The 15,171-nt window shown below is 36.7% G+C and overlaps 1 protein-coding gene across 1 annotated transcript in view; it reads right to left on the bottom strand.

Moving 5' to 3' along the window:
• Positions 1-15,171, bottom strand: part of SYNJ2 (synaptojanin 2) — a 134,190-nt gene that overhangs the window by 97,224 nt on the left and 21,795 nt on the right. Inside the window, exon 2 of the mRNA XM_051998026.1 lies at positions 11,989-12,075. Within this exon, the coding sequence (XP_051853986.1) occupies positions 11,989-12,075 (87 nt within the window). The remainder of the gene's footprint in view (positions 1-11,988; positions 12,076-15,171) is intronic.

Genomic DNA, 15,171 nt, shown 5'->3' with positions numbered 1-15,171 from the left:
TCCCACCTCTCTCCAGAGTAAGAACTGTTAGAGCCCGAATTCAGTTCAAAATATACTCTAAAAGAAATATTTTTCTAACTTTTCTTAGAAGGTAATTCTGTCTTTTCTTTTATAACACATTTAATATGGACATATATTTTTTTCAGTGACTAGACTTGTATAACCTATATCAAATTGCTTGCCTTTTTTAAATAAAGCTTTTTATTTTCAAACCATATGCAGATAGTTTTCAACATTCACCCCTACAAAACTAGGTTCCAATTTTTTCTCTTCCTCCCTTCTTCCTATCCCCTTTCCTAGACCACAATCTAATATATGTTAAACATGTGCAATTCCTCTATACATATTTCCACAATCATGATGCACAAGAAAAATCAGACTGAAAAGGAAAAAATGAGAAAGAAAATGCATGCAAACAAAAACAGAAAGAGTGAGAATACTATGTTGTGGTCCACATTCAATCCCCACAGTCCTCTCTCTAAATGTAGATGGCTCTCTCCATACAAGACCATTGAAACTGGCCTGAATCACCTCGTTGTTGAAAAGAGCCACATCCATGAGAGTTGATTATCATATAATCTTGTTGTTGCCCTGTACCATGTCCTCCTGGTTCCACTCACCTCATTTAACATCGATTCATATAAGTCTTTCCAGGTCTCAGAAATAAATTACAACAATAGTTTGCATTTTACATATTGCTTTCCAGTTCACAAAGTACTTTCTTTACATGCTATATGGTTGTACCAGTATTTGTGTCTCCATCTTACAAAGGAGGAAACTGAGGTGAAGAAGTTGGTAGTGTACAGGACTCATACCTAATAAATAGAACTGAATAGTAAAGAAATCACAAGACCAGGCTACTAGCAATTAGTAATAATAGGATAACGTGATGCTTATTAAGTAATAATAAAGCTAGAGTTTGCTTGGTATAGTGCCTAGTACATAGTAGGCACTTAATGTTTATTCATTCCAAAACTAAAATTATTTTCATTTAATTGTATTATATCTCCTATTATAGCCATAAGATATTAAAAGACTGAACAAAGTTCTGAAGTCAAAAAACCCAGGTTCAAATATCTCCAACAATTATCCAAGCAAGTCACTTAACTTCCTTGGACATCAGCAAGGTTAAAATGATAGTTGCTTCTGATGGCCCTTGAGGTCCCACCAGCTCTAAATAAACCAAGGAATCACTGGGACAGATCTTTTAAAAATTATTGTTATTATTTTCTGGACATGTCTTTTGAAGATTATATTCTAAGGGCCAAGAGTTGAGACAATCATGGGAGTCAAGACCAGAATTGCCCTGATGTTCCCCTATATATTAGACTGATTATTCTTTCCTGAACTCCTAACTCGATCCAAAGTCCTTCTTCCATGTCCTAAATGAAGCAGACAGAATCCCTCAGAACTCCCATGTAGCCCAAGTGGAAATGAATTTCAACACTATCAACCAATCAATAAACATTTATTCAGCACCTATTAAGTACCAGGCACTGTGATAAGTGCTGGGAATACAAAGATGCAAAAGACAGTCTCTATCCTCAAAGAGCTTGCAATCTAACAGGAAGATAACATGCAAACAAATAAATACAAAGCAAGACACATGATAAATAGGAAATAATAAAGGGAAGGGACTAGAATTAAGAGGGATTAGGGAAAGCTTCCAATAAATGTAGGATTTTAGTTGAGACTTAAAGAAAGCTGGGAAATTCAGAACCTAAATAGAGGGAGAACATTCCAAGTATTGGAGCACAGCAGGGATGAAATGAGGAAAGGGGCATGATCATATGCCCAGAGTGTTCTAGAGCTGGCTGCCATATTTTATATTTTATATTCTGTAAGAATCACACCCACTTTTTCAGGATTCAGAAATCTCTCCTCAAAACAAAAAATCTTGGGGGTGCTGAAACATTTCATTCCCAAAACCAATTGTGGTATGGGGCGGAAGCAACTAGGGAGTGAAAGAAATCTTAGTCCAGGAGGCCGATGGAAATATGAATTTTAAATGAGCTCATATTGCTGCTTTCAAATGTACCAACAAAGGTGGGTGTTTACAAGTTAAAATATATTCGAGTCATAAACTGAATGACTAGAACCACTCCCTAAATAGCTTTAGTGAAGGAGGAACTTCAGCCCCCTTATATTTTAAACACATTTCCTGGTAGCAGGCCAAACTGGAGAAGCATCCAGAATCTGATGGGTGCTTCAGAAAGAGAGGTTTGAAAGATGATGTGAATAGCCCTGAGTAGGGAATAAATCTGGTGCCCTCCAGTCAGTGGTAAAGAAATAGCAAGTTAAGCATTCTATCCACTACAGCCTGAAAGCATCAGAAATGATAATGGATCAGGAGCCAGGAAGACAGATAAAAACCATACTGACCCAAACAGAAGGCACAGCCAAAGGGAAGGAGATCCCAAAATCCTGGAAAATAGGCAGTAACTAGGATCTCTACACAAATTGAAATGGCAAAAGCAAAGAAGAAAAAAAAAAACGATAACAAGACCTCAATAAAGTAATCAACCCCTTGTTTCAGTTTTAATATACTTTCTCCTTAGGAGAGACTTCAGTTCTCATAATCCCAAGTAGAGGTCAAAATAGAAGCATCCAATTAGAAAGAGGAGGGCGTCTCTAGACAAGTAGAGTTTAAAAAGATCTTTCTTTGTTTACTTAGCCCTGGCAATAACTACTGGCTACTTCCTTCATTCTCAGCTCCTATATGTGAAAGACAATCTCAGCTCCACAGGAGAAATTCTCTTCACCCCAAAAGATGCAAATTTGTTCTCTAGATTCTTTTATGTAAGGTCTTCAGTCACAAGCAAGAAGAGGGAAAAAGGGGGGGGGGGGACATCTATTAGGAGTCTCATTTGGTCCTTGCAACAACCCAGGGAAGGTAATCCTAATATTATTCCCAAGAAAAAGTAAGGCAGACGGAGGTTGACTGGTCCAGGATTACATAGCTGGAAAGTGAATGAAGCCAAATTAGAATTCAGGTTTTCCTGATACCAGACCTAGGACTCTTATCTACCACTTTACCTCTCTGCCTCTACCAAATCTCCTCAGAGCTCCTTTGAAAATGGTCTGAAAAGAAAGGGAAAGGACTAAACAAATTGTGGGACATGAATAGTAAAATATTACCATCCTATAAGAAATGATGGATGGAATTAAAATACAGAAGCAAAGAGAAACATAGTATGGTACAACTAAGAAAACAATATACACAATCAACTAAAACAACGTAAATTGTTATGTCACAGTTCTCTTTTATTGTCCTGACTCAGTTTCCCTAATTATCCTGACTCAGTTTCTCTAATTGTTCTGCCTCAATTTATAATTATTCTGCTCAATCATGCAAAACTACCCGTCCCTCTTAATCAGAATATTTGACAAGGATAAAAGATCTTATATTTTAGAATATCAGAATGCCTCTCCCCATCCCAAGCTATCAGAATATCAGATACCATCTTATCAAGATGACTCTTCCCATCTCCAGGGTTCCTCCCCTCATTATGTCATCCTATCTCCCAAGGCTCATCCCACCCTGTCAGAGTCCCATTTCAGGCTCAGCACCCTGACTCCACCCCTGCCTCAGTCTACCCCCTGAGTCTGAGCCGTATGTGTGTGTATGTATGTATGTATATATATATATCATTGAGAACTCGCATTGTTTGCTGGATTCTTGGAGATGATAATCTCATTCAGCCCTGGGACCAAACCATGGATCCATTTGATCCCAGTAAATCTCTCCCTTTCAAATAAAATATAAAATGCTCTCTAATCTCTATCTTGCCTCAGTTTCTCCAGCATTACAAAATGAAAAGAAACAACTAAAACTGAATTTAGTGAAATGAATGATCTATTTAACCTATATGAGATTATTTGCTGTCTAGGGGAGGGGAAAAGGGAGGGATGTAGAAAAAGTTGGAACACAATTTGGAACACAAAAGCTGCAAAGGTAAATGTTGAAAATTATCTTTGCATATATATATATATATATATATATATACATATATATATACACACACACACACACACACACACACACATATATATATATATATGTGTGTGTGTGTGTATGTATGTATGTATTTTTTTAAATAACTTTTTATTGACAGAACCCATGCCAGGGTAATTTTTTACAGCATTATCCCTTGCACTCACTTCTGTTCCGATTTTTCCCCTCCCCCAGATGGCAAGCAGTCAAGTACATCTTTGCATATATTTTGAAAAATAAAAGCTATTTTTTTTCAAGAAATGAAAGCTCAATTTTGGCCTTCCTTCCCTCTTTACAGAGATGGGGAACTTGGGTATACAGCACTGTGTACATTTCAAAGTGTGGGTTAGCTTTGCTTAACTGTATTTTTTTTTTCTCTTTTTTTTTTTTTTTTTTTGGTAGGAGATGACTACATTGACACATACAGATGATGTGACAACAAGATATAAAATTTATTTTTAAACAGAGAGAAATGGTCTCTCAGAGCTAAATTGACCTCTCTGCGATCACTTGTCATTTTCACTACTGGGATGGGGGTTGATGATACCAGCAGGCACAACACAGGCTTTGTTTATTCAAGAACAATGTTGTGAGTGTTTTGCATAGCTATACCCTCCTACCTTCTACCACTGGTCACAACAGCCTTATATTGGTGGTGACAACCTTTTAGGCTTTTTTCCAAATCACTTCAGTGTGTTCAAGGACCACATTATTTTCTTTGCTGACAGTTAAGCTACAAGGTTTAAATAAAAAATTTCCACAAGGTATTTTAACTTTGTTCTTGCTCAGTTATTTTCTTCATGTGACAAATCCCATTTGGGTTTTCTTGGCAGACATACTGTAGTGTTTGGTTATTTCCTTCTCCACCTCATTTTACAGATGAGGATACTGAGGCAAACAGGGTTAAGTGACTTGTACAGGGTCAAACTAATAGCATACATCTAAAAACCAATTTGAACTCAGGCCTTCCTTGGCATTCAATCCACTGTGCCAATTTAATTAGTGCCTTTTAAAAAAAAGAAATATCTGTTTTCTTCCTTTCCTCTTGCAGAATCATTATGCAATTACTCACTTAAAACTCAAGATTTATAGAAGTCATTCGTTTCAAGATTCTGTAGATAGTCTTACTTCTATTTGATTCCAAAAGTTAATACATCAGAAACAAGGATTTTCACTCTAAAGTGACTTTCCCACTAGGGTGTGCCCTAAAGCTTTGAACTTTAAATTATCCATGTATCACCTGAGCTGCTCAGTGTTCCTCTACCTTACCCAAGGTTCTTCTGAGATGGCTTTTTTGCTCTCCTATCGTTCTCCCCCCAATTGAAATATTTTCAGAAAGACTTCCCTGCTATGTAATTAGTCTCTCTCTTCCCCTGAATTCTCTGAAATTCTGGGAAATACCATTCTTTTAGCAATCCACATTCAAAGGGGGTCATAATGGTCCAAGCCATTCACTGCTCTACCCTGCATTATTTGCACATATAATTCAGTCTTGTGATTTGGTGATAAAATAGTTATATAAATTTATTCCATCAATAATACCCACCTGCATTTAAATGGCTATTTATAGTTTTCAGTGTTTTCACCTGACAGCAAACTTTCAAATCAATAAGATAAATATTATTCTCATTTTATAGATGGGAAAACACTCAATAAGATTAAGCAACTTTCCCAAAAGAGTGGTAAAGCTTTAACCATCTGGTTTTAATTCCTAAGCATTTATTTTCTCCCTAAATTTCCCCCAAGCCACTGGGGGAAAAAAATCTCAGATAAATAGAGTAAAGCAATATAAATTCCAGTATTGGCTATGTTTAAAATTGTACATTTCCTTCTGTAAATTAGTCTACTCTCTATCAGAAGAATTCCTGTACAGCAAGAATTCTTCATCACTGGCTATCTTTAATCATGATAGATCATTGTATTGATCAGAGCTCCCAGCTCCTCAAAAACTGTTCATTCAATGTTAATGTTATAAAACAAATTGTTCTTTTTGTTCAATACTCATTTAACTCAGCCTTAGTTCATAATTATTCTCAGGTTTCTTCTGAAACCATCTTTTCTTCATTTCTTATAGCATAAATATTCATATAAACATTCCTATGACAAAATTTGTTTAGTCATTCCCTAATTGATGGGTAGGCTCTCCTTTAGTTTCCAGTTCTGTCACTACAAAAAAAGAGTTGCTATAAATATTTTTGTGTCTATAGGAGCTTTTCTTTCTCTCCTTTTTATTCTTTAGATGCAGTGGTCCTTAAAGTGTAGTCCAAAGAACTACTGGGGTCTCTGAAACCCTTTCAGAGAGTCTACAAATTCAAAATCATTTTTTATTTCTAATATAGTACATAGCTATAAATATAACCCATGTGAACAAAAACTCTTTGAACAGATTCTCGATAGTTTTTTTTTAACAACATGAAGATACTGAGAACAAAAGTTTGAGAACCACTGCTTTAGGGTATAGGCTTAGTCTAACTCTTATTTTCAATATGAGAAAATTACTACACTTAAAAATGTAGATTTTTTTTTTCTGAGACAATTGGGGTTAAGTGACTTGCCCAGGATCACACAGTTAGGAAAAATGTAGATTTTTAAATGCAAAAACAGAAACAATTGCTTGTCATTACAATTGAACAAATTCACAATAAATGTCAACTCAAGGAAAATGACCAGTCAATGAGATTTAAGTATCTCTGTGCCAAGTACCGTATTATGTAATAAAGATAAAAATACAGTTCCTGCTTTCCAGGAGTTCATAGACCAATGTGGGAAACAATATGCAAACAACAATGTCCAAATCTCACACACACACACATAAATTTATCTATTTATAGTGTGGTGCATATTCAAGAATATAATAATTTTATATATATATATATGTGTGTGTGTGTGTGTGTGTGTGTGTGTGTATGTGTGTATATGATATTACTTCCCATTTAGAATGTGTGTACATGTACATCCATGTATATACATATATAGATGGAAGATTATCTCCCATCTACAATGTATAATATGTATGTATATACATAATATACATATATACATACAAATACACATATAGTATATGTTCATATTTATAAACCATTTAGCAAAGTGCTTGGCACATAGTGGGTACAATATAAATGCTAGCTTTTATATATATATATACATATATATGTATATATGTATGTGTATTTTTTATATAAACACACACACACACACACATACACACAATATCAGAGGGGAGGAACTAGCAGAGGCAGCATTGAGGAGGGAAAACTTCCAGTTATTAGAAAAAGGAGTGAAAAGCACAAGATGTGGATCTGGCTTGTCTTACACAAGGAAGTAGGAAGGGGCCAAAAGTTTAATGCAGGGATAAGTGACATGGTCAGACCTGGGATACAAAGATAGAAACTACCCAGATCCCATTGCTAATGACTGGAAGGGGATAGGATATGTATACAAATAACTGCTAAAAAGGAGAATGTAGTAAGTGCAAATAAAGGAGTACAGGCAAAATGCTATAAGAAAATGAAAAAGGAAGGAATAAATGTCTTCAGGTGATGGGGGTCAATGACTCCTAAATCTGTATTTCCAGTCTTCACCTCTGTCCTGAACTCCAGTAGCACATTTTGTATCTGAAATGTCACATGTCCAAATTGGAATGCATCATTCTATCTTCTCCAAATCTCCCTATATTAACAACCTCAGAGCCTGAACTCTTCACTGTCCCTCACCACCACTACCACCACTCCCCCCATATACAAACAGCTGCCAAATTTTAGTGATCCTACCATCACATCTCCCACATTCACAATCTTCCCTCTACTGACAGCCAATCAGTTCAGGCTCTTATGCTTCTGCATCTTCTGCCTTGTTTCCAGATGCGTTTCTTTCTAATCATCCTCCACAGAGTTGCCAAAACAAACTTTCTAAAGTACAAGTCTTATCAAACTCATCATGTTTGAGAGTCTTCAGTGATTCCAGATTGCCTCCAGGATAAAATTAAAAAGTCCTCAGTTTGGCACTGAAAGCCCTTCCGATTTCATACTATTCTTTCATACATTTATTTCATATTGCTCTTCACTATTTTACTGGCTTACTATTCACCATATATAATACTTCTCTATCCTTTCCCATTAGTTGTCCCAAATATGGATTCCACTTGCATCTTATCTCCTTCCTGCTAAAAACACTAGCTCTCTTTAAAACTCAATTAACCTACTAGTTGACCTAAGGGAAGCTTTTCCTGATGCTCCTAGTTCTTTTGCACTCTCTCTTTCCTCAGATTATCTTGTATTTGCCTGTTTACTAGTTTGTACATTCCAATTGGGAGATATCTGAAGTATGACTCAAAAGAAGGATTTCAAGAGTCTGAGGTGAGGATACATTCCATGCTTGAGTGATGCCCTATATAGAGAAAAGGCAGGGCAAGAGGAAAGCAGGAATTATTTATCTAGCTTGACTAAAATACAAAGTGCTAAAAGGAAGAATAAGGAAACATACGAATACAAAGATTAACTGGAGCCAGACTGAAGAGGGCCTTGCATCCAATCCAATAAGCTTGTATAAAACTCCTACTATGGGTAACTATGATAAGTTGATTAATTGTGTCCAACTCTTCATTCTTAGCAAAGATACTGAAGTGGTTTGCTAATTCTTTCTCCAGCTTATTTTACAGGTGAGGAAACTGAGTCAAGTAGGATTAAGTTACTTCCCCAGTCACACATTTAGTGTCTGAAGATGGATTTGAACTCTCCTGAATTCGGGGCTAACACTCTATCCATTGTGAGAACTAGTTGTCTTAGAAGGGGGCAGGAGGTAAAAGACAAAAATAAAATACAGATCCTGACCTCAGGAACATTCTATTGGTGGATTCAATGGATAAGTGTATGTGTGTATATATATATATATATATACATATATATGATTATTTTAAGAGGGAGAAAGTATCAACAATTAGAGGGAACTGAGGAGGTAGCTTCATGAAATGAATTTTAAAGCTAGAGATCCTAACAGACTGAAGTGAGGAAGAAATGCATTCCAGACGTGGGATATAACCTAAGCAAAAGCATAATATTGGAAGATGGTATGATGAGTGGGGAGACAGAATAAGAACTTTGTCTCTTATTTGTCAGGCATTAGGAGGACTCATATGATTAGAGAAGAAGATTATGTAAGAAATAGTGTAAATGGTGACTTGAAAGAAAATATGTGAGAAGAACACTGGTTGAAAACCTATTGCCACATTTCAGATGAGATGACAACTCAAGTAGTTGGAATAGTGACAGAAAAAAATAGGATGGGTTAAGCCCAAGAATGGGTAATATCAAAAATTAAAAAAAAAAAAACAGGACTTGACAATAATTGGATATGAGGAATGAGAGAAAAGAGAATCAAAGAAGACAGATTTTGAGCTTGAGTAATTGGTATAATGGCAAAATTAGGATACTGGGAAAAATAAGGGAGGAGCTCAGTTTGAGATATGTTGAGTTTAAAATCAGAACAACCAGGTTGAAATGCTCTGGGGATGCAGCACTGAAACTGTGGGTCTTCTGTGCAGAAAAGAGAATCAAAGTCATAGGAATGGATGAGAGAAGTGAGGTAGAACAGTGCATTCAGTACTACAGTGGTTCAGTGTCCAACTCCGTGGGGCCCCATTTAGGGTTTTCTTGGCAAAAATACTAGTGATTTGCTATTTCTTTCTCTAAATCATTTGACAGATGAGGCAACAGGGTTAAGTGATTTATCCAGGATCATACAACTAGTAAGTAACTGAGGGTGGATTTGAACTGAGGTTTTCCTGACTCCAGGTCTAGTATTCTATTTACTGTGCCACCTCGTTGCCCATATTTCCCATCAGGGAAAAGAAAGAGATGACAACTATTAATAAGACAAGAGGATCAGATAAAAAGTGAACCAAGGAACAACACTATCATAGAAGCCAAAGAATATGAAGAAGAATGGAAAGGTCAGGAACGTCAAATTCAATAAATTGAGGATAAAAAGTGAGAAAAGTCCACTTAGAGATCATTTATGACCTTAGAGGTTTCAATAAAGTGGGATTGAAAGACAAATTTCCAGGAGATTGAGAGTAAGTATCATCAATGAATTTTGATATTCCTTTGGAGAGTTTGTTAATAACATCTCTGTGTGTGTGAGAGAGAGAAACTGTGGGATGAAAATTTGTGGGGATAGCAAAGTAGCAACAAGATTTTTTTTTTTAGGATAAAAAAGACATGAATATATTTGTAGACAGAAAGGAAAGAGCCATTGAAAAGGAAAAGATCAAAAATAAGAGAAAGAATGATCAAGAAAATAAAGGTATAAAAGAGATGATAGTAGCATTCTTGGCAAAAAGAATTACCATCTAATCCTGTGAGACAGGAGCAATGAAGAAGGGGAGAAGTGGAAACAAAGAGGTTTGAGGTACAAGAGTGGAGGATTAAAGGAGTTTATGTCTGGTGACCTCAACTCCCTTATAAAGTAAGAGGTTAAGGTCATCTGCTAAGAGAAAAGGGAGTGGGGTAGAACAAGAGATTTGAAAAAAGAGAAAAGTTGGAACAATCTCTGAGAAAAAGGTTACAGTTAAAGAACAATTACCCTATGTCAGCAAAACCTGCAGAAATGTAGTAAAAAATATGACAAAGAAAAGTAATTGAGGTTTCTTTTGTTTGTTTTTTAAAGTCATTCACTGTAAAATATCTACTACCTGGGATGTAGAGGGAGGAGTAAAGGGAGAAATCCTTAAATCTAGGGAGGAACAGTTCATAGCATTTCCCATTTTTTTTTTATTTAATCGTAATTCCTGAAATGGAACTTAGATAAATTAGAAGGCTAGACAATGGTCTTGGTCATGTGAAAGGAATTTGCAGCTCACTTCTCTTTGCCAGCAGGCCAGAAAAAAGATAATGGGTGAAAAATGAATGGATTCCAGATAAAGAAAATAAAATCTATTTCTTGAGCTAGTCCAGTTAGCAGAGAATAAATCTGTGGTATAATGGACCCAGAAAGATCAGTAATCTGTGGTGCAGACACAACCAGAACCAAATTGTTTGGTCTATACTAGAAGTTACTGACATTTTAAACTATACATCCTATGTCCAGATTACTCCCAAAATTCGTATGCTTAAAACACTAGCTTAAAATAAAAACAATAATGACATTTATATAACAATTTATATATACACGTGTGTATGTATATATATCCACACACACATATTAATTATTACAGTTGAGCTTTAAAACAGCCTCATAACATGGATCTCATAGCATTATTCCCATTTTATAGATAAAGAAACTGAGTTTCAGAAACATTAAGTGTCTTTCTCTTATCTACAGAGTTGTCAAAGGTAGTGTTTGAACTCCTGTTTTCCAGACTATCTGGTACTATTTCCCAATATTTTTATACTTTCTAGGATCAGATAAAATTAAAAACTCAATTTTCATGCCCCACGCCCACCCTAGCTCTAAATCAGGGTTTCTTTACCTTCGTTGTGTAAATCTGCATTTCTATTTTCTGACTTCTACCATACATATAATCCCTACAACCACCCCATTTCAGCCCCCCAAGGAAGACTCTTAGCAGTTCAGCCCATCAACCCTGTCCTTCATCTGATGTCCTCAGTGACATCTTCTAACCTTAGAGATGTCACTCAAAAAAGACCAAAAATTGACAGGGCTCCCCAGAGCAGGCTTTCATTTGGACTGTTCTCCAGCACACCAGTCTTGTCTCGTCTCACACCAGCCTAAAGCTGTTAGCTGCCTATGGTCTACAGAATAAATAACGATGCTCCAGATTCAGTCATTCACCCCTTTCCCCCCTTCATCTGCACTAAGATGCAAGTTTAGCTTTCTAAAGAAATGCTGAAAAGGTTTGATTACAGCTGCAAAATAAAACAGCTGGACCCCATAAGCCCTTCAGACCTGACGCAAAAGGTGCTATTTGCCCAGCTATTTGTGGAGCACAGCCATGCACATCCTGATTCCCGTCATTTTTAACCTGAATGAACACTTACCAGATATTAACCTGAGCTCGCCCAAGCAGCCGTAAGCATCTATGAGCTTCCCATACTGTCCTTTAATTACCTCCTTTTCTTCTGGAGCTGAGGAAGAAACAGAATAAGCATCCACGTTAGTCTGTCATTCAGGGTTCATTCAGACTGCAGTATGCTCCATCTGGCTTCCCTCCCACTCTAAAAGGGGGAGAAAAAAGGAAAAGGAAAAGGAAAAAAAAAAAAAAGAGAGAGAGAGAGAGACCAGACAATAGCACAAAACGGGTGGAGGTTTTTTTATGCTGGTAAATTATAACGCTACAAAGTGACAGGAAATCTTCCTGAAGGGCTGGATGTTTAGAAACCCAGACCTGCTTCTAAGGAATGAGAGAGGTAAATCCTAATACGGCCCACTCCACGCAGACTCTTTCTTCAGACCAAAGGGTTAGACTCCTCCCGGGCCTCATACTGTGGGCTCATACTATAACACAAGCACACGCCATATGTTCATAAAAATGGAACTGATTCATTATTAACCATTTTGGGCCCTCCTTCAGCAAAAAAGAAGGCTAGTGATTTAATCCTTGAAATAATAATCAATTCAGTTTTAGTTTACCTCCAGTGGATCAGGGGAGAAAATAGGTATTCTGTAGATAAGGATGGAGAAAGGCACATTTCTCTCCCTACTCCACCCCCTTCCTGGCCCCCCACCAATTCAGGAGCAGACTGTAATCCTAGGCTCAGTTATTCAATCCTAGACAAACTGGCTCTCTCAGAAAAAGAGAGAAAGACTTTGCACTAGAAGCTAAGTACCAAAGGTTAGCTAAAAAGAAAACGAGAAAAAAGAAAATTTTAAATGCATAGTCTTAGTGAGAGGTCATCCAGAATGGCAAACTTTTTATTCTCTTCCTTATTACTTTCAACTCCAACCTTCAACCTCAAGTCTTATTGATTCTAATTTTATAACATTTCTTCCATAGGTCTTCTTTTCTTTTAAATCTGTGTGTGTGTGTCTGTCTGTCTGTCTATCTCCTTCAGGTCTTCATCCATGCTTCTCACCTAAATCATTTTACTGACTTCTTAACTGATCTCTACATCAAGTCTCTCTCTTCTCCAATCCACCCTCCCCAAAGCTGCCAGAGTAACCTTCCTACTTTTGACATCAGAAACAAAGCATGACATCACTTTGGGGCTCAATAGACTTCAGTGGTTCCCTATGAATTACATCTACAAGCTCCTTTGCATGGCATATAAAACCCTTCAGAACTCTACTTCAACCCACCTTTCTGGTCTTATTACACATTTCTCTTCTCCCCTACTTGTATTCCATGGTCCAGTGAAACTGGTTTTCTTGCAGTTCATCACACATACTTTCCATCTTCTCACACATGTTGCTATCCCTTATGTCCTCTTCACTATTATTAGAATTCCTAGTTTCTTTCAAAACTCTTCTCAGGGGCCAGCTCCTACATGAGAATTTTCCTGATCTTCCCAGCTGCTAATCCCCTCTCAACCCTGAAATTATCTTGTATCTATTCTCTATTTACTTTCTTATACACATCACATATAGTTCTCTTGCCCTCCCCCAGTACACTCTAAGCTCCAAGATGGGTAGGTTTGATTTCTAGACCCAGGGCCTGGCACATAGTAGGTACTAATGTATACTTTACTGATTTGACTACCAAGAAATAAAGACTCATAACTCTAAGCTAAGGATTGCTATATGCTTTCCAGAATATCTTGTTACCTTGGCAAAGGGAGGAGGGAGAATTATTCAAGGCAGAGGTGGATAAAAGCCAAAGTAAAACTGTGAAAAGTAAATTTTTGATTGAAGAGCTGAAGGCATTCTCTTTCTCTTCAAAGTCCTTTCAACCCTAAGGGACCAATCTTTTGCTATAACATTTAAAAGAATCTAGGAAGACTTATGGAACATTGGCTAGCTCACTCCTCAGGCTAATAATAATAAGCACATCCTCCTCCAGTCACTGTAATCCCCTAAGAGGGGCCAGTCCCTGGTATTAATTTATTTTGAATGAAGGCCTGGAAAGATGAGGAAGCTTTCGTTCACATGTGTATATAAATTTATATAAATTAGTTTAATGAATTAACTTTCAACCCAACTGTGGGAAATGGAAAGGAGACAAAGAAGAAGACAGCCTGACAGGGGTGAGATGGCATCTGCAGGGCCAGAGGGCTTGTCTTAGGCAGCTTAAAATGTCAGAGGGAAATAAAAAATAATAGTTGTGAGTGAGAATTTATATGCTTCACTTACTTATGATTCACTTTCCAAGTCTGAGAACTTTAGGCAAAATACTTTATAGGGACTAGGGAAATTCCACACATTCATTAGGCAAAATACCTTATAGAGGAAAGGGAAATTCCACATATTCATTTTCTTGTCCGGTAAAACCGATAATGTTTGCTTGAGCTACAGTGAGTCAAATGGACCTATATGTAAAAGGGAGCTATGGAAGCTTACTCTAGAAATCAGAGAACAGACTCTAGATTTGGACTATTTGTTTGCTATATTTCCACATATTTTAAGTAGAAAGAATGCCTCCCAAAACCTCAAATCACAAGCAGTATGGTTGCTAAGCCTGTCCTGGTTTTCCTTTAAATAAATGCAATTTTGCTTAGGATTATTTTACTACTAAGAGTTCCAAGACAACAGATAGGACATGAAATAAAATTTTACAGTTCCCTCCCCCCATTCTCTAACAGAAATAAACCTGTCTTCCTTTACATTTCCGATTTTCTCTTTCCCACCCCATCATAGTAGAATTCCTTAGAGAAGTTAGCCAAAGCATAAGGAAGTTTACATAGATTAAAGGCTTAGTTAAGGTTCATCTGCATTACACAAGCCAGACCAGATGGCCATTCCACAGAAAAGATATAGGGAAAGGTACTAACAGGAAGGCATGGGACAGGACCCCTACTCCTTTGGGATCTTGTGGCAGTATGTTGATTGGAGGTGTGTAGATCTGTTTTGCTTAACTATTAATATTTCTTAAGAATTTTAATTTTATTTGATTTTTTTAATAGAGGGAGAAAATAAATATTTATTCATTTTTTTTTAAAGAAACTTTCTTTTCTGGGATACCTCACAAAGTCCTCAGTGTGGTGTTTAAAACCTTACAGAATCTAGCTCCCAACAGATCTTTTTAATATTATTTCATATTACTCCTCTCACCAACTCTGTGAAGTCAA

This window comes from Antechinus flavipes, chromosome 4, assembly GCF_016432865.1.
Source record: "Antechinus flavipes isolate AdamAnt ecotype Samford, QLD, Australia chromosome 4, AdamAnt_v2, whole genome shotgun sequence".
NCBI classification, from domain to species: domain Eukaryota; kingdom Metazoa; phylum Chordata; class Mammalia; order Dasyuromorphia; family Dasyuridae; genus Antechinus; species Antechinus flavipes.
This window is presented reverse-complemented; position numbering and strand designations above follow the sequence as displayed.